Here is a 25,536-nt window from a genome sequence, read left to right on the forward strand (position 1 = left end):
TTTGCCCTCAGATTCTACCACCTCAACATACAAAGTCTTCCTTAACCAACCTTCAGAGAGTTTGGTGTGCCTTGTTGTCTTAGGGGATTTTTGTAATTTGCAGAAATAGTATGAAATGAAGTGAAACAAAGCCAGGTTCACTCTACAACTTCATAAATGAAGGATTTAATTTCATCTGTAAAGTGAGAATACCATCTACCATTTAGAATTATTTGTAACCATCAGAGTATATGTAATATACCTACCATGTAAGTGCCTACCATATAATAAGTGCTAAACACAAACTTTTGTTGTTTTATAATAGCCTATCTCCTCCAGTAGATGGCAGAAAAGATTAATCTTGCATCTCAGAGTGCCCAGCTCATAGCAAGTGCCTTCTTCATGTTTTAAAGAACAGAGTGATGAAAGACAAAGGAAAAGGAAATCACTTTCTGAAGGCACTCAAGAAATAAAGAGATACAAACTGGAGTTTCTTCATCATTCTATTTATTACATGTATGAATATTAACATGTCATGGCATCCATCTAATTCAGTCAAAACCAACAAAGGAAAAAAGGTTAACCATGTTTCAAATTAACATTCTTACAGATTCCCCTGTAACTTAAAATAGAAATATGTTCATCTGCATTAAATTGACAAACCTGAAAAATGTCATTTAAAAAAAAAAAATCACCTTTAGTACTTAAATATATTTGTTAATCTTTTGAGGGCATCAGTGTCCAAGAATAAAAGTTGCTTCATTAGGTACTTTTCAAAAATGGACATCTGGATGGTTCTCTCTAGCTGGAGATACATACATAGATAGATAGATATGCAAATACGTCCTATTTCGTTTAAAAGTTTTTTTTCAAATCTGCCTTTTCATTTTGAGAAAAGTCCTGCGGTGCTCTCGTCACAACCCCCTTTTGAAGGATTAAAGTAATTCAGACTTTGCTTTAATCATGGGAAGCTGCTAGAAAAAAATCTTATGTTGAGGTTGCTGTTTAATTCCATTTTCGCCCAATAAAAAGTACAGAAACACTGTCTTTATTTGATGGTGTGCATAAATATTACACTCCATGGATAGCAAAAATATTTTTTATTTATAATTTACAGTTTCACAAGTGAAAATCGTACATTTTTACACATACAATTTCATTTTGTTAAATTTGCACACATCTACAGAACTTTCACACGACAAGCACCTGAAACTGTGCAGGCAGTAGGAAATGCAAATACTAAAATGTATTTATTAACCAAATGATAGCTGAAGGCCCTGCCCCAGCTAGACAATTTATATAGATATGTCTATATATACATAAAAATTTCTTCACCTTCTAGATTTCAACAGCAGCTTTTTTTTTTTTAAAAAGAAAAACATACCTTTCTCATTTTATTTAAACTGACTCGACTGTATCATTTTCTGTTTTAATTTCAGTGGCTGTTGCTATGCTTTCCTCTGTGCAAGCTGGTGGAGTATCAGTTCGTTCTTCCTTAACTTTGGGACTTTCACAGGGTTCCTGCAATTCGTTTTTGACAATGTTCAACATAATGTTCAAGGGATTTTCAACTGGTGTCTTGCTGGGAGATGGTGTACAATCAAATGAAGATGTCTACAAAATGAAAAACCCTTTAAGTACCGATAAATATCACATTAAATGACATTTAGTTTTATAAGACCCTTTTATGGGCAAAGAAACATATATATACCAAATGCAATTTGAAAACCCTGCTGTCCTGCAAAACATGCCATAAAGGCAGCCAATTAGAATGTATACTGAGTGTTTGATATCTACTCAAGTAATGAGATAAGGTAAGAAAAGCAGTCATGAGGCCAAAAGAAGTTGATTAAATGACTAGACATGTTTCTATATTTTAACCCCCAACGGCACCCCACTCCAGTACTTTTGCCTGGAAAATCCCATGGACAGAGGAGCCTGGTGGGCTGCAGTCCATGGGGTTGCTAAGAATCGGAGACAACTGAGCGACTTCACTTTCACTTTTCACTTCCATGCACTGGAAAAGGAAATGGCAACCCGCTCCAGTGTTCTTGCCTGGAGAATCCCAGGGACGGGGGAGCCTGGTGGGCTGCCGTCCATGGGGTCGCACAGAGTCGGACACGACTGGAAGCGACTTAGCAGCAGCAGCATAACCCCCTACATATATCCTGGGATTTGTGACTCCTAGTTTCAAATACTCTGAGGATTTTTTAAAAAATCCTCCCAAACCATCAAAACATCCTGTGAAGTCTAATCTTTTGGTGACCTAAGTATATCTTCCAAACTGCCCCTTGAACCTGTGAAACATATTCACTGAGAATTAATATGTTTCACTGTTTAGTTTTTTTAAAAAAATGGTCACTCTACAAATATGAAAATTTGAACTTCTAAAGTCAATATACTGATGTCTTTTCATAATTCATATATGATAATTTAAAAATTATTCCTATATTACGTGGCTGAGTAGGGTATATAAAAGAAGTAAATGTGACCTATAACTTGTTCAATATTATTACTATCATGAACCTTCTCATTTTCAGTCTTCCTCACATTTCTCTAGGCCTAATGCTGTAGTAAGATCAAGATTCAAATGAAAAGAATGCAAGGAAAATGACACACAATCTCAACAGACCATATCAATCTATCACCAATATTTAGTGAACAACCTAAATGCTCCATCAACTCTAACAGCTCAACATATCAAGATTAACAATGTTGAGATGCAAAAAATAAAATTTGTCAATGTAAATGAGAACAAAGAGTAACCAAAAAGAACTTACATTTTGATAATCTTCATAACATGATGGATGATAAATCTGAAGCAAAAACAAAAAGTTATTATTAACAAAAAGAATTAAGTATTCACGAATTAAGTATTCATATGCATGCATTCTCATTTCTAATGGACTATTCTGACAAAATTTTCTTTTTAAATTTAAACCAGAAGGTAAACTATCTTTGGAAAGGCAAAGAAAATCATTTGGTCAGAAAAACAGATAAAAACAAAATTTTCATTCTGATTTTTCTTAAAGCTTCCTTTGTATATTTAGTTAACATGGTATATAGTAAACTAGTTAATATATGAGTTTTGATGAAGTATAATTTCAGATCAAAATTGTGTGATTAAGCAGAAGACTAGCTAGATTCAGAAGACCTAGTGCTGGACTTATCATTAACTAGTTAGGCAACCTCTTTTATAAAATGAGTACAAGACCAGATGATTGGTAAAATGCCTTCCATCTCAAATACTGTGACTCCCTAAAGTCTAATACTTAATACTGCTTTTATTAAAAACCATAAAACAAAAACAATTTTCTTTCAAAGTAGAACTATCCCTACAAAATTAAAAATTTTTAAATCTTAACACTTCCTTATAAAGTACGTCATAAAGAGCTGAAAATTACCTTTCCATCTACTCTAATAGCATTTTTTAAATGCCATTCCTCCTCCTCTTCATCCCAGTACTGTTCAAATTGCTCTTGACAGATTTCACAACTCTAAAAATAGAATCATATAAAAATGAAGTTTATGTAACAACACATTTAATCCCATTAAGTAAAAATAAGCAAACATTTTGTTACGTGGAGAAAATGAGTTTTCTGCAAATTTAAACAACGTTCAAATATATAATACAAAATAAGACCTAAGAATTTTGCATTCTTCCATGCAAAAATAGTTAACATTTCACTGCTCTCACTTTTGTATAAAATACAAAACCAAACTCAAGAAAAACACAGAAGAGTAAAGCTCACAAGAAATCTTAAATTCATTAAAAGAGGGATGTAAATAAAGTTATATGTTTATGGTTATTTACTTAAAGGAAATGAAAGGCATGACCAGAGATAGAAAATTTAATGTTTCCCTTTTACCTCGACTGCTCCTGCTGGTCCAGCCGGTACACTTTGGAACTCCTTTTCTTTTGCAGCCTCCTGAGTTTTGAGTACAACTTCTTCGTGTACCTTTTCAAAAAACTGGCTCTTTGCACGTTCTTCGAGATCAGCTATTTCCTCAAATTCTATCCAGTCCTTAAAAAGAGTTAAAGAGTATTTTCATTTGATTCTAAATTCTTACTTATAATGCCATTTCAATATAAAAAGTTCATTCTTCTACAATATACTTTAATATTGGTTATTTAAAATTTTGTCATCTCTATGAGCCCCATAACTAATAGACAACATAAAGCAACTAATGAACAATTACGATCTTAGTATCAACATTCCACTACCTCTACAGTTACAACTACTTATGCAAGTAAAATAAATTTCATTTACAATTTACCAAAAAAAAAAAAATCAGTCATGGAACCTTGAAATTTTAGAGCTGGAACAAACCTGTGTTGTACTCTAATACAAGCAAATACATACTCTTCAAAAAAAATTTTTTTTAATTAAAAAGATTTTATATTCTAGGGGTCAAATTTTATTCAAAAAATTCACTAGTACTCATCAATTACTTAATTTACTTTTAGAATGATATAATTTAAAGGCTAGAAGTTCAGAGGCACATGAATTACTTACTGTTAAACTGTAGTACCAACGCCTGTGAGTGACTTTTCTGCTTACATCTTTTTCAGTTCTATTTTGTCGATAATGCCAGTCCAAGTGATCTGCGTATACATCTGTCTGTGATGTTGTAAACCTCATTCCACAGGAATAACACTGAATACCAGTGTACAGTCGATTTATAACACTATCATAACGTCTATTTTGAAAAATACAGAAATAATTTTTCGTTTTGATAACATGGTTTAATGGCCTTTAAAAAAAAAGGCAGTTATAAGTACTTCAATTTTCCACATTTTAATAATGGTGAAGCCATTATTATGTGACAAAATAACCGTTTCAGCCAAGAGCTGGTTGAGACTTACTGTCCAAAGATCAATAATATTCTCTAGTATTGTATCACTGACTGTCTTTACCTTACTGTTGGTTAAATTTTGGAACATGGAGTCTACCCTCTTATCAACAGACCTGGCTCAGTTACTTATTTCCCTCTAGCAAATAATGGAATGATCATTGGCCCACTAATAAGGCAATACTTGGCCTATTCTTCGATTAATGTCAGTATCAAGGTGGATATGGCAGAACAATTCAAGTTCACCTTTCTAGAACTTCACAGTTTTGAGCAACTCAACTGTCCCACCCTGGTCTAAAGAATAAGGAAAGAGAAACTGAGGTCAGCAATAATCAGTTTTTTTTTTAAATTCTGGGCTCCCTATTTGGAAAGAAATAGGAATGCAGAACAAGTAAGTGAACAAACAGGCCATTAAAAACTCCAAAAACGTTTTTAAAATAATAGAATAAAGCAAAGCATAGTACACTAGTATTCTATATAACAGAAAACAAAATATTTAGAGGCATAATATTACTACTGAATAAAAATTTAATGAGAAATGGTTTAATAACTATATAGAGGAGAGCTGGTAGGACAGCAGAAGACCCAACTAAGTCTTCACTTTCAGGAAGTCAAGAAATTGTCTAAATGGGATAAATCAAGAAATGTACTAAATCAGAAGTTCTATTTTTTTTTTAAGAAGTTGCTCTTAATCTAATAAAGCAACTGTAAATGATTTTATGTAAGTAATATAGGCAATAAAAAAATGAAAATATATGCACCAAATGTTAACACTGGTTATCAGTAAAGTGGGAATTGTAGGTAACTTTATTTTCTTGATTTTATTTCTGTAAAATGAAAAGTTTTAATTTTTTAAATATCAGCCTATAAAAATCTCATTTTCTTAACTTCAAAAGCATGAATAGCAGTAAAGAAAAAAAGTTATGATTAGGAGAAAATAAAGGTAAAGGAAGACATGAGTGACTTACTAATACCTAATACTCAATCTCCTTATACTTGCTATAAAACAGTAAGAGGGGTAAGATGAATGGCACTAATGACAATAACCACTGTTACAAAGTCACCATCCCTTTTACCTGAGAAAAATCAGAAAACTAAATTACATACTGTTTTAATTCTTCAATTGTAAAATTGGTAAGATCTGGAACATCTTGATCTTCATTTTGATCTTCCTCCTCCTCAGCAGGGGGCTGAGCAGCAACTTCATTTACTTCTTCAATTGAAAAAAAACAAATTTCTAAATACCAGTTTCCATGTATTCTTTATAGGGGAACACTAGGGTGTTAAAAGCATATGGAGAACCCCATCCTGTCTACTCAGGGCTTCTGATCTTAGGTTTACTGGCCAAGGAACCTAATACAATTATTTATTTTGATAAGTGATATTATGTTTGATCTGTTAAAAGTCAATCTTTATGAAACTCATTAATAGTCTATTTTTATAGGCTAAAATAATATAGGACAACTAGAAAAAAGTCTGCACATGGTATTTGCAGAATATTTGTTAACTGATAACAGTGTCCACTATAAAGGTAACAGTTCCATGTTAGAAAATTTTTAAGTTTCATTATAAACCAGTTATATTTAATTTTCAAAAAACAAAGTATACCTAAGAATTCAATTATTGTAAGAACTCTATCATAGAACATATCATTTTATATCATATGTCTTTATAACTTAAGCTTTGTGTAGATGAATTACAGATCCATACTTACGTGTTGTAGCTGAATCAGGCTGGGACAATTTGAGAATTCCTGTTTTTAGCAGTTTTGAAAATAATTCATTTACATCCACCTGACTGAGATGATTATCAGGATAAGCCTTAGGCAGGGCTCCTTTAAAAAAATAACACTCTTAAAAGTAGAACAGAGGCAAACGATACTAAACATTTTTAAAGTTTTTTTTAAGATATCCTGTCAATATTAACTTTGAAAAAATCTTAAGATCAGTGTAATTATCAAAACTCCTAAAAATGTACTTTGCAATTTACGTCAGCAAATCATCACCTCTTAAAAATCTATTTAGGACAAATACTGGAACCACAAATATTTAAAAGGACATTCCCTGGTGGCTCAGACAGAACCTGCCTACAGTGCAGGAGACCAGGTTCAATTCCTAAGTCAGGAAGATCCCCTGGAGGATGGCACGGCAACCCACTCCAGTATTCTTGCCTAGAGAATCCCAAGGACAGAGGAGCCTGGCAGGCTACAGTCCATGGGGCTGCAAAGAGTCAGGCACAACTGACCAACTAACACTTTCACTTTCGTGTATTAAACCAGTATTACCCACTGTTGCCCAATTAATCCATGCCAAAGAAAGACCGAGTACAGAAAGCTTAATGCTTCCTTCTATGCAATGTAGCACCACACCTCTAGATCCAACTTTTCACCCTTTCAATTCTCTGTTCTTCACCTAACTATATTGGGAAAGGTAGTCTTATACAGATGAAGTAGGCTACCATCTCTTAGTAGAGATTTCCAAGAGGAAAAAAAAATAACCAGAGCCTAAACAGAAGTACTCCTGCCCAGCTCCCCAACTCCCCTGCCTCCCCATAACTACCCAGGAGAACTAATGCAGGGAGATGAGCCATAGGGCTCAGAATATACCTACCCCTCTGACCTGTACTTAATCACTGCCCTGGGAAAGCAGCTCAAACTACTGCTGAAGAGGTAAATTACTGAAGCTCCAATAATTTGAATAAATGAAACAAGAATAATATTCTCCTTAAGCCCCCTGGCAATCAATCAATCCAATTCCATATTTGGCTAAGTTCTAATTTAAAAATTATAATTCTTTAACTCAATTATGAAAGACAGTATTTTAATATGTTTGTGTACCATTACTATCCATCTTATTTACCACACCTTTACACAACAGTTCTGAACCACTAAAAATTCCTCTTAATGGGAGAAATTCAATTTGTATCCACAACACAATAAATGTGAGCAAACTCGGGGAGACCGTGAAGGACGAACTGGCATGTTGCAGTCCACGAGTCACAGAGTTGGACACGACTTAGCAACTGAACCACCACCACCACAAAACAATACATAATCTCTGCCCCTAACCACTGCGTACTCTTTACCAGGTGGTGCTAGTGGTAAACAGCCTGACTGCCAACGCAGGAGATCTAAGAAATATGGGTTCGATCCCAGGAAGATCCCCTGGAGAAGGAAATGGCAACCTGCTCCAGTATTTTTGCCTGGGAAATCCCATGGACAGAGGAGCGTGGCAGGCTATAATCCATAGGGTCGCACAGAATTGGACACGACTGAAGCAACTTACCATGCACACACTCTTAACATGTAGCACAGTGCCGTGTGTACAGTAGGCTAATTAATGTCTGTTGAAACGTCTGACTACATGAACAAGTCAATTACATCAGCCATTTCACACACTAGTTTAACATTTACATTTCATTAGAATTAGTTATTTATATGTCTAGGAATCCTAACTAGCTGATCACATGTCTGCCAGCAGCCAAGTTTAGTGATCAAGAACATGAACTGTAGGAAAAAGAGCCAGGAATCAGACTCCTGGGACTCTAACTAGAAATTCCACTTTCTGGTTGTGTTACATGCTAAGTTGCTTATCTGTGCCTCAGTTTACTTTATTTACAAAAGGGTAATGATAACTGTTCCTACCGGAGGCTGTTATAAGGATTAAATGAATTAATATTTATAAAGGCACTGAGGTATTTGGCAGTATATATAATATTTGTTTAAAGAAAAACAGTCCAAATGAAATAAGTCAGTGAAAGACAAATACTGTATCACTTACATGTGGAATCTAAAAAATACAACTAGTGAATATAACAAAAAAAGAAGAGAACACAAGAGAACAAATTAGTGGTGACCAGTTGGGAGAGGGAAGAAGGAAAGGGCGATATAAATATAGAGAGTAAAGGGTTAGGAAGTGCAAACTATCAGGTATAAACTAAACTCAACAATATATTTGTACAATGCAGGGAATATAGTAAATATTTTACAATAACTATAAATGGAGCAAAACTTTTTAAAATTATGAATCACTCTATTGTACACCTCTAAAATATAATTTTTTAAAAAAACACAGAAAACAAAAAGAAGCTTTGACAGTCTCAGATTTACTTTTCTGTGCATTTAGAAACAGGAATAAGAGGTGATTCTCAGAACAGACCTGGAATTTCAAACTTGGGTACCCAATGATGGTGTCTAGTTTATCAACCGATAGATGTAACTGAACAACTATTTAAATAAAAAAACAATCTATAGATCCTGCTACACTATAAAGCTCTTAGAAGGATAAACCTTATTAAAGTTATCCTAGCACAACGCCCGCTGCTGCTAACTCGATTCAGTCGTGTCTGACTCTGTGTGACCCCATAGACAGCAGCCTGCCAGGCTCCCTCGTCCCTGGGATTCTCCAGGCAAGAACACTGGAGTGGGTTGCCACTGCCTTCTCCAATGCATGAAAGTGATAAGTCAAAGTGAAGTCGCTCAGTCAGGTCCAACTCTTAGCGACCCCATGGACTGCAGCCCACCAGGCTCCTCCGTCCATGGGATTTTCCAGGCAAGAGTAGAGTGGAGTGCCATTGCCTTCTCCCAGCACAATGCCTATCATACAGCAAATGATCAATATTTGTTTGAATGACTAAATGAACATGAGTATGTTTACTACAAGGAAAAAAAGGTTTTAAATCTTGAGAAAAAGACCTTGAGAGAAGCCAAACACGGAATACTTTTCATATCTCTTTAAGCAAAATGAAGAAGGCAGGCATATCTAACATATTCAATAACCTCCAACCCAGGATATAAGATGTGATTTCCTCTGTGACATTGCCATGCCCTGTATACATCAGCACCCTAAGGCTGTTAAAGCAAAAGAACACTGACAGGTTCTGTATATTATCTCCTACAAAAAAGAGCAAAATTTACAGTCGTTGCACACTATCTCATGCTACCAACTCCAATACAACAAACCCTCCACTCAACAAGAAAAACTGAGTTCTCGAGGAAAATGCACTAATATAGCACTTTACAAGTCACAAAGTACTTTTGCATATGCTATCTCATTTGATTCTCTGAAAAAAATAAGATTCCCAGGCAAATCCTGACGTTTATCATATCCTATCTACAGAGGAAAAATCTGAATGAAGCCCAGAAAGGCTATTTGCTTATATGAACTTATATGAACTACTGCCTACATACATGTATAGCAGCAGAGTAGAGAGGTTCTATCCCTGCTCTTTTGACTCTAGAATCCTAATATTTTCCTTCCCTTTTCATTATGTGAAAATAAGAAAATACTAATCCTGTCAGTCTAGCAATTAAAAGCAAAATGTTTTCAAATTAATTTAGTTTCTTGTGATGATATAGTTGAATAATTAATCCATAAACTAGAGCTTGGCTAGGACTTTACTCATTACTTCAGAACTTTTCGAAAACTCTAAATTTGTACCCCTAACACACTAGACCATGTTTCTGAAAATGGCTGTTTTAATGATTCAGAAATAAAGCAAGTACCACTACAATTTGGTTAAGTTAGCTCTCAGTACATTGACTTCACGGCAATTCTTATTTACATATTTCCATTTTCACCTATTAAAACTAAAACTTTTTCTTTTTTCTTTTTTTTTTGCCTGCATCATGTGGCTTGCAGGATCTTAGTTTCCTTACGAGGAATTGAACCCAAGGCCTTCAGCAGTGCAAGTGCACAGTCCTAACCACCGGACCACCAGGGAATTTCCTAAAACTTATTTTTAAAGCCTCAGTATCTACTATTGTTATTGTATTCATAACACTGTTATGCTTCATCCCATAGATGCTTATCAGGGACATCTAGGAAATCACAAAAGTGTTCTTCTACTTCTCTTTCAGCATGTTGTGTACAGTTATTACTTGAGCATCCATAAAGACATATAAATGAATCAACTTATAACGTGATGTCCCCAGTATTCACTTAATGTTTACTGGATCATCACATACACACAAAACAAAAATTCAAAGTATCAAATAACTAAGACTTCTGAGATTTGTCACTGATTTCATTTTATCTCAACACAACTGTCACATTCCTATCCCAACCTCTAGCTGCCACCTAACAAAACTCCTTCCCTCTTTTTTGTGGTCTATCAATCCTGGCTAACCATCTATAGTTGTAAAGGGGATTAATGTGAAAACACGTCAACAATGCAAACAAGCAAAGAAAGGAAGCGAAACATTCCAGTCAGATTAAATTTCTCTAAATTGCACATCCCTCTCAAAATTGTCATCTTCTAAAACTGACAAGGTAGCTATTCAATCAAACAATAAATATCTTTTGAGAAACACAAAGCTCAGAAAGTTAACATACCTGAAGGATTCTGAACAAATGCTCCAGGATTTTGTGGATGAACTGGCAAAAATTGCTGTCCTTGGCCAAATGCTACTGGCTGAGAAACACCAGTCAGAACCTTTAAGAAAAATCTTGGTTTTAAGAATGTTTTTTCTCTATTTTAACTAAAATCTTAACATTCAAATTACCAATACATTAAAATAGTCACAGATATCATAAGGCCAGCTTTTTATGATAATGAAGATGTGAAAGTATGACCTGACTAGTTCATTCACTTCTAAGGCCTTCTATAAAAAGCAGTAATACCTTCCCTTAGATTTTTCATAGAATAATAAGAAACTGAGAATGGATGTGAAAGTTCTTTGAAGTTTAAGATACCCTGCAAACTTAAGGTAGCCAGCAACTAGTGAACTGTGTGACCTTACACAAATCACTTTACCTTGCCAGTGCATTCTCTTATTTTACAAACAGAAAAGCTGACATGCAGATATGTGACCTATACAGAATCATAATGGCCGTAAATATCAGAGCTGAGGCCAGAACTCCTGACCTGACTTCCTTACAGATTTCAGGAGCCTGCTTTAATTAGCAATCTGAACTGCTTTATGATCACTTTGTTAGCCATCAAACTTTGAGTTACAAAGTAGTCTGTAAAAATTTTAGGGGACTGTTAAAAAATAAAACAGCCATGAAACAAGAGCTGTATATGCATACAAATATTGTATTGTACTCAAGAGTGAGGTAGGACATCTGCATACTGCTACTATATAAACAAATGTTCATTTATAAGCCTTGTTCAGGATTCCTCTGAACCTTTAGTGGTATGTATTTTTTCTTATGTATGAAACCCCCATCAATTCTGTATAATGTAGGAACAAGACTAAGTCAAGTCCCATTCTAGAGTATCTTATTGATTACAGTATCATTTAAGAACAGGTAATAGCGTAAATCTAAGGAGGCCAATTGTTTTCTCAAGCCACTGGATATGGACAGAAGGCTGCTTTCTAACAATGATGCTTATAACATGCTTTAAAAGCTTTCTTGTTTTAGACTTTCTTCCATGCGATGTTACTAGTATAAATAAATTCATCCCAGTAAGAAAGTGTCAGTACCTGCAAAACAGTAATTCTAGCCCTGGAGAACTTGAACAGGCAAACAATAATAGTCATTAACATCAACCGTATTAATCACAAATTATAAGCATATGCTTTAACATTATTTCAATGTGCATTTTAAACTATATGCAGAACAAGTTAACATCAAACAACTCTATTTGACTGGAATGACAGAAAGGTGGTGAAAAGTAAAAAGAGAGGAAGAAAAAACTACAGACCATAAAAACATGGACAATCTGATTTTCTTGTTTATTTAACTCAGGCTAAGGAAGTTCTCAAAGAACAGTCCATAAAATCAGCTTTATGGTTACTTAAAAGCTTATGAAGGCTTAACAGTTGTATAATATAGCAGAGGTCTACGAAACACACACAACTGTATCATACTTTAATCATACCTTTGAAGCCAAAAAAATAAAAATCAACCCATAAAATGAAAAGCCATAACAGGGAGGCTATGCATATGTAAGGGCAAGGGGTATACGGGAAATTCCTATACTTCATAGCTCAATTTTGCTGTAAGCCTAAAACGACTCTTAAAAAAACAAGTCTTTTTAAAAAAAAACACAAGATTTTGTGGGGTAAGGGGAGGGAGACTGGGAGGGTTCTCTAGATTCTGAAAGAACTAAGATCAATTTTGGATTTAAATCACAAATTTCAGTTCCTAAAGACTGTCATCCCATTTTCCTAGCAGTTGGGGTTTTGAAGTACACTAAAAACTTCCTCCAAAAACAAAAATTTACTAAAAAAAATTAAATCTTTAAAAGCCCTTTAACCCATAAACTATATCCTAAAAACCTTTCTCAAACACTAGACACATTAAAAATGGTTCATATTAACTTTAGAATAACAGACTTACCTGTTGAGATGCCTGAATATTTCCTACTGTTATTGGAGCAGGTAAATTGCCAAAGTTTCCAAATTGAGAACTCTGAAGATTCTTCTCATCAAAATAGTGTCCAGAAGCTCTGTTAAGGGGATTGGAAAAACTCTGGTTTCCAGGGCCATGTGGTCCATTGAAATTTGGTCCTTGAGGTGAGTCAAACATTTGTTCGTGTCTTTGGAACTGTAGTCCTTGGGATGGGGCATTAAAAGCATTGCCAGGTGGATCATTATATGGGCCAGTCTGATTGAAAGATACTGATTCAAGCCTCTGTGAAGGATGATTGTCAAATCGTGTGCCTTGAAGACCAAGAGGAATATCAAACCTTGATGCTTGCTGGTGTTGTGGTCCTTCAAATCTCTGAGGCACACCATCGAATCTTGGTTGAACCTGCTGTCCAGGAGGTCCATCAAACCTCTGTGGGCCTGGCTGACCAGTTCTTTCAAATCTAGGACCTGGCTGACCGTGTAATCCATCAAATCTTGGCAGGAGTGATGACTGACCTGGCTGCCCTTCAAACCTTAAAGGATGACAACCTTCAAACCTCGGACCGCCTTGACCCAGAGGTCCTTCGATTCTCAGGCCACCTCCTGGGACCGAAGGACCCTCAAACCTCATTCCACCTCCTTGTTGGACTAAAGGTCCTTCAAACCTGATCCCAACCCCTGGTTGACCATGTGGACCCTCAAACCTAAGGTTCCCACCAAGCTGATTATGTTGTCCTTCAAACCTCATACCAGCTACTGACTGACCATGGGGGCCCTCAAACCTCATTCCAACTCCCTGCTGTAACAATGGGCCCTCAAATCTGATCCCACCTGATGGCTGACCATGAGGTCCATCAAACCTCATTGCAGCCCCTGATGGACCATGACCTCCCTCAAATCTAAGTCCACCTACTGGCTGACCTCGAGGATTCTCAAATCGAAGTCCACCCACAGGCTGACCATGAGGTCCCTCAAACCTCAGACCACCCACAGGTTGACCCCGATGTCCTTCAAACCTGAGACCGCCCACAGGCTGGCCCCCTGGTCCTTCAAATCGCAAACCACCTGCAGATCCCTCAAACCTCAGACCAGGGGAACCTTCAAATCGGAAGCCACCTCCTCCTGCTTGACCAATCGGCCCCTCAAATCGCAGAGGTGTCCCGACTGGTCCTGGAGGACCTTCAAATCTCAAAGGACATCCACCTCCTAACTGGCCTTGTGGTCCTTCAAATCTCAAAGGGCCACCTCCCCCCATCTGTCCTGGTGACCCATCAAACCGAAGAGAACCTGGTGCAGGAGGTCCATCAATTCTAGGGCTTAATTTATTAGGTCCTTCAAAAATCATCTTGGCTGGGCCATCTCTCGCTACTGATGGCCTGCTAGGTCCATCGTATAACGGTCTATCTTCAGCTAAAGCCGTAAGTCGCTGATTTGTATCAAGGCCGGCGAATCTTGATGCAGGGCTATCTACAAATGGTTTATCTGAATCTTCATATCTAGGTCGTTTAAGTGGAAAACGATCATTGAATGGTGATCTCTGCTCTTCTCGTACACCTTTTAAAAGGAAAAAAAAATTATTTTCCTGAATCTGATAATGTATATCAAATTATCTTAAAATCTTCTTCCTATATTCTTGTAAATGTTTATTCAACAACACCCATAACTATCTCACTATCAGAGGGGAGGGAAAAGACAGCAACAAGCAGTGGGTAAGAGAATGCCCTCTAGAACTAAACACACCGGGGTAAAAAAAATCCCCACTCAGACAATTTACTAATTATTTGACTTTGAGAGCAAGTTATTTAACCTCTCTGGTCTTGTTTCCTATCTGTAAAATGGGGATAATACACACTGCATTGGGTCACCGTGAGGAATGCATCAGATTACTAGGTAAGTACCTAACACACAGTCGACCCTTTTAGTATTAGCTCCCTCCCCTTTGAGGGAAAAAACCGCAACAAAACAAACAACAAAGCAGTAGTCTGAACAGTCACAGAAATCCATCCCCACTTAGCTTGTTCATTTTCCCTTCACTGCTGTGTGATTCAATAGGTATAATCTGATTTAACTTTTTCTACCTTTAGAAGAGACTTGCTCGTCATGTCTTCTCCGGCCCTCATGGGGTGAAAGATTCTCAGCATAAGTACGACTCCCAGATATAGGAGAAAGACGTCTTGCTCTTTCACTAAATTGTTCTTTTCTGTCAAACTGTGCTCCACTATTCCTACTTGCATGTTTACTTTTGGATGGCTCACATTCTATTCCAGACAACAAGGCATCAGTCAAAGGGTAGTCAAAAATATCAGGATCTAAGAGATCAAGTCTTGGAAATGAATGCTGAACCTGTGTCCTTTTCAGTTTTGCTTTATGTTCATAGTAGGTTAATTCAGCATCAGATAAGAGAGGTTTCTTTTTTAATCCACCTTTATTTTCTTCTGTAGGACTATCCCGTACACTGCATCTATGTTTACCTTCTTGATACTGAAATAGCTGTCGTATTTGATGCACAACAACAAGGAACTCATCCTGTGTAATTTCACCAGATGCTAAACGTTCACTCGTCTGCATAGGGATGATAAGAGGAAATCAAATATTTTAAATATAAAAAGTACTTATAAAAGTTACAGACAAAAGGAGAATCATGACTACATGGGAGTGTGGTAGCTACCTTTTGAAGTAATTCTCTTTTGCTTGCAACAGTTAACTCTTTAGGAATCTGAAGATTGGCATCTACACTTAATCGATGCTGCGGCTTTGGGGCTCGAGGTGACAAGATTCCTTTAGTGCTTGACCAGCTCTCCCTATGCCTTAGATGAGGAGCTTTACTATGTTCATCACCCTGTTGTAAACTGAAACCATAAAAGGAATATGTTACTTTATAAAAAATACTTAAATACTCAGGACCATATTCAAAGATCCTTAATAGGATCTGGTTAAAATGAACACATCATAAAAGTTAATTAAATGATTAAGAACACAAGATCTGAAGTCAGGAAAATCAGATATAAATACTGATTCTTGTGTATCCTGGATGTGCCGCCTTAGGTAGATTAGTTAACCTTCCTAAACTTCAGTTTATCTGTTAAGGTAAGCAATAATAACGGTACTTAACTTGACAAGGTTTTAAGAATTAAAAGGGGGGAGGGGGGAGTACTAATTATACCACCCAGTAAACATTATCCAGTTTTTAAAGTAACACTATGTTTTTAAAGATACACATTATTCTACTTGATTAAAAATGTTAACATCCTACCTTTTATTTTCTTCCCAACCGGATTTCCATCTTTTGGTAGACTTGGAACTTGGCCAATTTTCTACATTCTCCTTTGGTTCAGTGCTTGACTTGGTAGAATGTTGACCAGCAGTCTCTTGGGGTCGTTCCTCTTCAGTCTTTTTTATCCGCCTTGGATCTCGAACATCCTGTTTAGTACTTCTCTTTGCACTTCTTTCTTCCCTGGAAGGTGTAAACTCCTCCATGTGTGACTGTTTAACTCCTGACTGGCGAATCTTCCCAGCTTTGGGGGTTGAGGTTGGAGACATACTCCTTTGCCTTCGTTTGGGTGACCGCCTGTCTCTTCTCTTGGGAGAATGTGTAATTGGTGACCGAGACTTGGGTGACCGTGATCTTGATCGCTTTCTAGTACTCGATCTCCCTGGTTTTGTCCCCGGTTTTTCCGATTCTTCCGTTAGTGTATCCTGTTTTTGTACAATGCCATTTATGATTTTATTTCTACTTCCCACCAGTCTGTGTTCAGATGATTTCATGTGCTCATCTTTATCCTTTTTTTCTGCAGTTTTTCTCTTGTCCTTTGTATCATCATCTTTGCTATCAGTCTTATCCTGAAGATGTTTTTTTAATCTTGGATCTCTCTTGCTCATATCAGACACCCTTGTACTTTCAGCTTCTTGATTTTTCAAGTCTTTTGTGTGGGATAATTTATTTTTCAAAGGTGACGGTGATTTAGATTTAGATTTGGATTTAGAATCCAATTGGTCAAGTTCTTTCTTGGTTATTTTTTCACCTGATTTACTTTTTTCTTGCTTGGATGAATTTAGTTTTTCAGAGGGTACAGTTTTACTTGTCTTAATATCAGATTGGTTCAGTGTGTTCATTAGGAATTCTTTCCTGTGACTTTGATCTTTTCCATGAGAAGAATGTTGACTCATCCTATTAAGACGGGGATCCCGGTTAGTTCCTTTCGTATCTGGAATTTGTAAGGATGGACCTGGACGACTTTTCTCAGGCTGCACAGGAACCTGATGGGGAGCTTTAACTGCCATAGGGGGAATCTGTGAAACATGTAATTTGGATGGTGCAGATCCAGGACCTAAGCTGGATGTCTCCTGCTGAACACTAAGGGAAACTGCCTGAAATACAAAATAAATGTTCATGTTAGAGCTGTGAAAACATTCCAACATAATTTTCAGTGCATCGTTTTGCTATTTTAAGTGGAAATAAAAATAAAAGGAGAAAGATTATATTTATTTATGTGGCCTGTTATTTCTTCCTGGTTCTCTACTTTGAGGTTTTATAACTTTTAGGTAGAATGGGGAAAAAAAATCTTCTAATTATTCAGAATTCTGGGCCAGACTGATATGGAGAAACTACTAAATAAATCACTACATTCTAGTTGCACAGGCATCAAAGTCATTCCAGCTAAATTTCAAGTCATAAAATTCAGTTCCTCTCACAGTGGCATTGATAATGAACTTTTAAAATTTTGCAGTGCTGTACTCCCTCACTCTCAAATAAGGCCAAGCACTAAGAAAAATAATACAAGGTTATTCATGAAGAGAAATACACAATCTTCCTGGCCTCCTTAATTTTGTGATGGCTTTTTTTTTTTTTTGGTAGCCTTCTAAGGAACTTGCTAAAGATTTCTGCTCATGAAACCTAAGTTCACAATAAAGACTAGGCAAAAACACTTGCCACAATACACCATCTGGGGAGTGATATTAAATTCACATTTTTAACAAAACTAAGATGCTATCTCATAAGACAGCAAGCTAATAAAAAAGTTTTTGAAAGAAAATAGTGCAGTGTATATTCAGGTGAGTTTTACAATAAAGTGAAAGTCGCTCAGTCGTGTCCAACTCTTTGCAGCCCCATGGACTGTAGCCTGCCAGGCTCCTCTGTTCATGGAATTCTCCAGGCCAGAATACTGGAGTGGGTTGCCATTCCCTTCTCCAGGGGATCTTCCCCACCCAGAGATGGAACCCAGGTCTCCTGCATTGCTGGCAGATTCTTTACCAGCTGAGCTAAGAGGGATTCCTGAGTTTTATAATAAGGATATAAAAATTTGGCCTAATAAATATACCTTAATTGCAAAATAAAGGCAAAACAAATACACTGTTAACAAACATAACATGTTAATACAAATACTAAATAATTCCACCTCCATCAGAAGGCAAATTTAAAAACACTCAGAATACCAAATCTCCTTTACTTACCAGTTGTGCCTTAGCTTGCTCAAGCTCAAGCTCCAGCTTTTTCTGCTGAAGTTCTAACAGCTGCTTTTGTTTTGCCAGTAATTGCTGCCTTATTAGTTGCTCTTGAGTAAGATTCTTTTGTATATCCGGGACAATAGGAGGAGTGGAGATGCTAGGGGAACTGACCACTGTGCCAGGTGTTGAAGACTCTTCAGGCTACAAGAAAAAATAGTTTGTTAACAAAAAAAAAAAAAAAATCACAGCTAAAAAGGAAGTAGCTAAGGGGGAACTAAAAGTTATCAGTTTCTCTTTTAATAAACACTATCCATAATTTTAAATGGCTAATCATGTTTAAAAGCATAGAAAATTTTCAGGAATTTAAAAACCAAAATAAATATATTATGCACTGAACAAGGACAATACTTATCTTAAAGGCACTGTGAACCTGGGGGGGGGGGCGGGGGGGGCACTTTTTAATTAAACTGATTCAGCACGGCATATTCTTGATAATTTTTTCTGGCAAGAAATTTTAGAGAAGTCAAAACTTGACAGTTGAAAATATTAGTTATGTATCATTTATGTTAAAACTTACCGATTTATTTAAAAACTTAGGATTCACATGGATGCTAGATGTATTCACATTGGGGGGCAGAGGTTTAATAGGCCAAGCAGGATCTAACGAATTGACTCTGACATCCAGGGCATAAAGTTTCTTCAAAGGAAATATTTCATCCCATGTGGAACGTAATTTAAATAAACTTTTTCTAGTATTTTCATCCACCTAGAACAACAGAACAATTCTATGGCTTGTTAAGTTACTATAGGATATTTTATATATCAAGTATAATGCTACATCAATCTCAGTTCTACTTCACATATAGCACACATACTTCTCATTCATAATTATATATAACAGTAATAATTTAATAAAGTTGTATTTGCACATACAAAGTTAATTAAAAAAACTTTTTGTCAAAAAAAAGACTTGACATAGTATTCCTAATGTAACTTTTACTCTAGACAAAAATATAAAAGTAGAAAATAGTTTATCTGATGACTTAAATTTTAAGTTATTTACATTTAGTACAAAGTAAGACAAAACTAACTGATTTCATGTAATACAATATGGTTAGTACCTATGAATAAGCTATTTGTAGTGTGGTAGACACCTGAATAATTTAAATTCACAAAATTTTACTCACTGGTAAGCTTTAGTTTTATATAACATATCTGCTCATGCTTTAGTTTTATATAACAACTGCTCATGCTTGTGACGAGCACAATAATACTTTTTAAATTACCATCAGAGAAATCTAGCACTTGGGAAAACTGAATTAATTTTTAACTATATTTGAATCTTCAGATATTTACTACAAAGTCATTTTCATCATCTTCAGTGTTAAGGCCTAGTTAAGAGTCAGTAAAAGTATTCTACCAAACACCCAAATGAATTTGAACATCCCGAAACTGAAACCAAGAAACTGATTTAGCATCCCTATTTCTACAATGCAAAGTTGGTTTCTCCTTAGACTAAAGTCCCAGGCAAGCAGTATTTAGTAAAGGTCTACAGTACTATTAACAAGTTCTATTAATACAATTTGAAATATGGCTTTCCAAATTTCTTCTGCATATACTTAAAATTTATTTTCTCTAGGAATTTAAAGGGAAAAGTTACTCAAGTAGCAACTACACATTTTCTAACAAACAAGTAAAATCTGATAACCAGTAGTTCTAAATAATCCCAATTCCCCAAACCTGACAACTATAAGATTTCTCAAGATATCTACTAAAATGTAAGAACCACCCATTTTTTGGTGAGAAACAGTATTTAAACCCAAGTATCTTATAAATGTCCTTTTGCTCAGTGTGAAAGATGAAGCCTGACAGGAAAAAGAATTACTTCAGCGAATCCTTTGTCTTCCTCAACATAATAACTAGATTAACCAAACTATCAGATACACTGTTATAGAAGGAATTTACAATTTCTAGGTAAGAGAAACTAACAATCCTTTCTTCTAAACACTAAGAAGATCCAGAATTGGTGGTGCACAGGTAGGGGGTGGGTGTGGGTGTACTTCCAAAATAACCTAAAGCATTTCACTGATCCACCATTCACGTATCTCATAAAATATACTTGAACAAAGTAACAACAGTAACAATTCCAGAAGAAAAAAAAAAATCAAGTTTCAGGAATCACAGGTTGACACACACTAGCATTATGCTTTTTAAGAAATAGTTAACATCCTAACACCGGAAACCTAAACAATGACATTTGAAGTACTCTTGACAGCTTCAGATCTTTTTGCCTACATGCTAGTAATGAAACAGATCTTCTATCTAATAAACACACACACATAAAAAAATTCTAAAAGCAAACTCATCTGTTTTTGAATGGATAATGTTAAAAAACCTAGCACCCACTTTAGGTATATAACACTAACTTTAGCCCCAAAAGAATAAACATTTAACCACCCAAGAAAACCCAACACAAAGGCAAGAATTTATTTAATCAGGAACATTTTTTTTAAAAATTCAAATGTTTCTAAATGTATATATACCTTTTCAAACACACAAATAAATGTTGCAACTAGATTTTTAGTAAAGGCAGTGAGATACTCTCTTCCAACATTTTTCACGATAGAATCCATAAGGTACATAACAGGAAGCTTCTCTGAGGAGGGAGCCTGAGTAATAAAAAGAAACTGAGAAGTTTAGTATAATGAATTGCAACCAAAGAATTACTTTTAAAAATGAGTTTTTAGGCTACAATACAGACCTCTATTTTGTTGATATTAAATACTTTTGAATCAATATTAACCTTTAGGAAATTTAAGTGTTCAAGTTCTCACCTCTTACAACGGTCTTTAGTTGAGCATACAAATTTCAGAATTAATCGGAAAGAAAAAAGTCCCTAGTACACTCATTTAACAATCAATGGAATTTCAAGTTTGTATAGTAAAAAAAAATGTGTTTAAAAGTGACCAAAAAAGGGGGTGGATATTTTCTGCAATCCAAGTGTAAGCTTTGTGACCCACATTAACTTTGATGTACCCAGACTCAATGAAACAGTTTTCAGACCTCTAGCCCTAGTCTTTTATATGTTAAAGTCTATGAACCCTTGTTACCTGTAAAATCATTAGGATTATTTCTCTATAATCCAATGAACAAAAGCAATTAAGTACACTTCACATATGAAGTTAATGACAAAAAAAAATTTTTTTTTAACTTGCACATTAACATGCATAAAAGTGCAAGTTGTTACTGATACAAGAAAAACTGGATGGAGCAGCCGCTGAGTCATGTAAGTCAGGTTGAACTTGACTCTGGAAACCAGGATTTGTCCTGAAGATTTTCTTCACCGCATGGATTCTCCGTCGAAATAGTTTTCCTCTGACCAGCACAAACCAAGGTTCTAAATTTGTGCAGGGCCTGTATGATGATGCCGATACAGGTGGCCCTTTCCAAAGCAAAGAAACGTTGCCCCCGCTCAACTGTAAAGCCTACCCATCACTGGCTTTTAGAAGGCACAGCAAGTTTCCAGAAAGCATCAGCAGGTTCACAGACTTGTTGAGGAGCATTAAAACACACCACATAAACCAAGTGTTAACTCCCACTCCACAGGAGCACCCACGATTTAAAAACAAAATTAACCCCATTTTACCCTTCCCATGTGTATAGGAATTAACCCTGAACGCTTACCCACAGCTACCTGAAGCTAGGGTAAGCTAGGGTAAGCTCACAGTTCTGCAGTACACAATGCCACCATTATTTCACAAAACCAATTGCCCATACAAGTGTGTGGAAGTGCTCCTGCTTCTGATAACAACCAAAGTTGACTAAGGAAACCTTTGAATAACTTTGTATGAAAGAAGTTTTTTACAGTACTAATACAAGGGTTTCACAAGGCCATTGCATGTGGGTAAACTATTACCAACATGTCAACTGCTTTACTGCTGTGTCTTTATCTTACCATGTCATGTTTTATACCATTTTAGTCATTGTTGTACTTATGAAGAAACAGGCTCTTTAAAACCAGAATCTGTTCAGTAGGCTAACTTTTTATTGTACAAGTAAATGAATCCTTGTATGTAATATTTTTTCGCTACTACTGCCTCATGGGAGGAGTCAAAGAAGTGTGAATCCTTAAGTTTAGTAATGCTGAGACACTAGAGGATAAGGACACAAACATTCACCTCCAGAAACACAAAACCAAGCCAGTTTGCTACCAAATGACAGAAAATCCCTCCCCTCACCCTTGCCCCCATCCCTCATTAAGATATTTCCCCAAAGTGACTGTTACATCTTTCCCTCCATCTGGCTTTACAAAAATAACCAGGAAATGTGTGCCAAAAAAATAGATTCAGCTGTCTTTCATCAGCAAATAGTCCATCTATTTTCACCACTCTGTGTAGCCATACACAAATACAAATTTTAATGTGGTCACTATATTCAGCATTTAGCTTTCATTTCTCGAAGGTCTTCTGGATCCTTTTAAAAACCAGCAAGGAAACGGTTGAGTGACAACCTAAGCTGCTAAATATTAGGCTCTGTGGAATATTAGTAACACCAAAAATACAGGTAGGATTTTAAAAACCAATGATATTTTCTTAAAAAACGCAAGTGCACTTTTGTTTTCTTAGAAAAGGCATTTAATGTTAAGCCTTCAACAAGGCAAAAAGTTAAGTTTTCATGTCCAACATGTTTGTGGTATCAATAAAAAGGATGTTGAATATGAGGAATGCTTCCTTTTAAAATCTCATACTTTCAAAAAAGAACAAAAGCTGTTTCACAGACATTCACAGGAAAAGGTGAATAAGGATTAGCTGTCAGACTGAGCATGACAAACTTGTTGGGGCTTAAAAAAAAAACACCCTTATTTTTGTCCTCTTTAAAGTATGAAAGGACCGCCTGAAACCGTGTATCTTGTGAGCACATTTACCCAAAAGAGTGGACAGAACCTATGAGAATGAACCCAAGTCACTTAAAGACTTTTGTTTAAAACACACAACCACGTAGATAAAAATAAGTCTTGGAAACAAATTCTACACCTTACAAAGGTAAATAAAAAAGACAAATACATATTTCATATGTTTTATTCACAAATTTTATAATACCAGTCACACATTTCAAAACCATTTATTAAAGTCAGACCACTCAGTTTTACACTAGACAGAAACCGCCTCTAAACAATATATTGGTGGTTGTTGTTAAAGTGGCCTTTTAAAAGGGGTTCACTCTGCTAAAAGGAGGCTGATCCTGATCATTTCAATCACTAACTAGAAAAAAAACTAAACCGTAAGTACAAGCTTCAAAAATAACTTAAAACGTATTACTGGGAAGCTTTTAAAACTCATTACGATAACTAAGTTTAACAGTAAGTTGACTTAAATGACACCTCGCTCCCACATGAATCCACAGAAGAGGAGAACTACAGGGAAATTAGGGTGGCAGAGGACCACTACTGTCAGGGGTGAAGCAAAGAACGTCTTCACTCTCAGGGAAGGCAGGGAGGGGGGAAAGCAGGAAAGGAAGAGGAGGGACTGAACTTTTCACAAAACAAGAAAGAACTACAAGTACTTGTTACCCAGTGGGCCAGTTCTCCACCTACAGGTTGGATAAGATCTCCTCCCCACCCTCTCCAACCCCACCCTCGACCCCAATTTTCCCGGATTTGGGGACAAATGAGACCTTCCGACAGGAGAATGTACACAAGTTCTATCTAGCCGCCCCCACCCCAAAATGGGGATGACGGGTGTGAGCAGCTGCCCGGCTGGCAGAGAATGGATTCTCCTCTCTTCCCTTTCGCATCATGTGCTTTCCAGGCGCCATGTTGGGCTCCTAACAGGCGGCTGCTCCACTCGGGGCCAAGGCCCTATTCCCACCCCCCAACAGCTCGCTCCCAGGTCCCCCTTCACCTCCTTCCAACCCACAGAGCACCATTACCCAAAAGGGCTCGGGGAGAGGGGGGCGGGAACGGGGAAAGAATCATTCCCCACCTTCCCAGCGCGGGGGGGACACTTCAAAGGGCTTTAACTCTTACTTCCCCACACCACGAACTGCCTTCCAGTCTCCCCCTCCCCAAAGGAGCGCGTGTGTCGGGATACACGAGGCAGTGGCCTAAATAGGGAGCTGGGGAGCGGAAGCGGGACTCCACCCTTGATCCTCCCCACTCCCTCCCCCCGAGAGAGGCCCATGCTCGAAGCCTGGGCCAAAGACCGAGAGCCTGAGTTGGAGGGGGGGGAGGGTTGGAGAGGAGGAACACCGTCCCCCTTCGGATGGAAGCGAGACCTGGGATGAGGCTGACACTAAAATCAGGGAGTATTAGAAGAATAGGAGGCTGCGGGGTGTATAAAAACCTTGGCGGTTTGGGCCTCGATGAGAGAGACGATCTCCTTGGCGAAGGGCAGGTTCTCCTCGGCTAGAATGGTCAGCATATTGATGTGCGGTTTGCTATTGAAGGTCAGGTCTTCGAGTGATGACTGATAATCCCGACAGGCGTCCTCCCGGGCCCCCGCAGTACCGGCCTCGGCCGGCGTCTGCTCTGACATTGCGCCGCGGCCCCCCTCCGAGGTCCGCCGCAGCTGAAGCTGAAGCCGCTCTGGATACCCCGCCTCCCTTCCGACTCCTCTCTTCCTCTCCCCGGGTCTCTCGCGGCTCCGGCTTCACCACATGCTGACCGCGGAGGGGGGTTGGGGGACGACACAGGGGGAACCTCGGGTATGAAACGCCGCCGTCTCACGGGTGATCTCCGTCCACTTCCAGCCGCCACAGAATCTTCTTTCTCCACAGACACAAAATGGCGGCGGCAGTGGCGGCTCCAGCTCCGAAAATGTCTGTGTTCCCAACCGCTGCGTCGTGCGAAATGAGCTAGGGGAGGGGAAATGTGCGGTAAGGGGGCGGGGCCGTTGATAACACAAGACGCGATTGGCTTGCCCTGCAACGTCATAAGCCCCGCCACCGGCCCTTCCGCTGAACGT

At 37.3% G+C, this 25,536-nt stretch overlaps 1 protein-coding gene across 2 annotated transcripts; it reads right to left on the reverse strand.

Moving 5' to 3' along the window:
- Positions 1–464: 464 nt before the first annotated feature.
- On the reverse strand, positions 465–25,392 carry PCF11 (PCF11 cleavage and polyadenylation factor subunit). Of its 2 annotated transcripts, none has more exons than XM_014477891.2 (16): positions 24,916–25,392; positions 21,118–21,243; positions 19,152–19,340; positions 18,581–18,775; positions 16,383–17,497; positions 15,798–15,978; positions 15,208–15,691; positions 13,119–14,683; positions 11,166–11,265; positions 6,548–6,667; positions 5,941–6,046; positions 4,497–4,680; positions 3,849–4,004; positions 3,384–3,476; positions 2,760–2,795; positions 465–1,593 (listed from the first exon to the last, which is right to left on the reverse strand). In XM_014477891.2, the coding sequence occupies exons 1-16, from the start codon at positions 25,105–25,107 to the stop codon at positions 1,378–1,380; spliced, it is 5,058 nt and encodes a 1,685-aa protein (XP_014333377.2). In that variant the 5' UTR covers positions 25,108–25,392; the 3' UTR covers positions 465–1,377. The 2 variants fall into 2 exon arrangements, with proteins under 2 accessions (XP_014333377.2, XP_005894699.3); XM_005894637.3 differs by having other exon boundaries at positions 15,601–15,691; positions 24,916–25,391.
- Between the last annotated feature and the right edge of the window lie 144 nt (positions 25,393–25,536).

This window comes from Bos mutus, chromosome 29 (assembly GCF_027580195.1).
Source record: "Bos mutus isolate GX-2022 chromosome 29, NWIPB_WYAK_1.1, whole genome shotgun sequence".
Taxonomy (NCBI): domain Eukaryota; kingdom Metazoa; phylum Chordata; class Mammalia; order Artiodactyla; family Bovidae; genus Bos; species Bos mutus.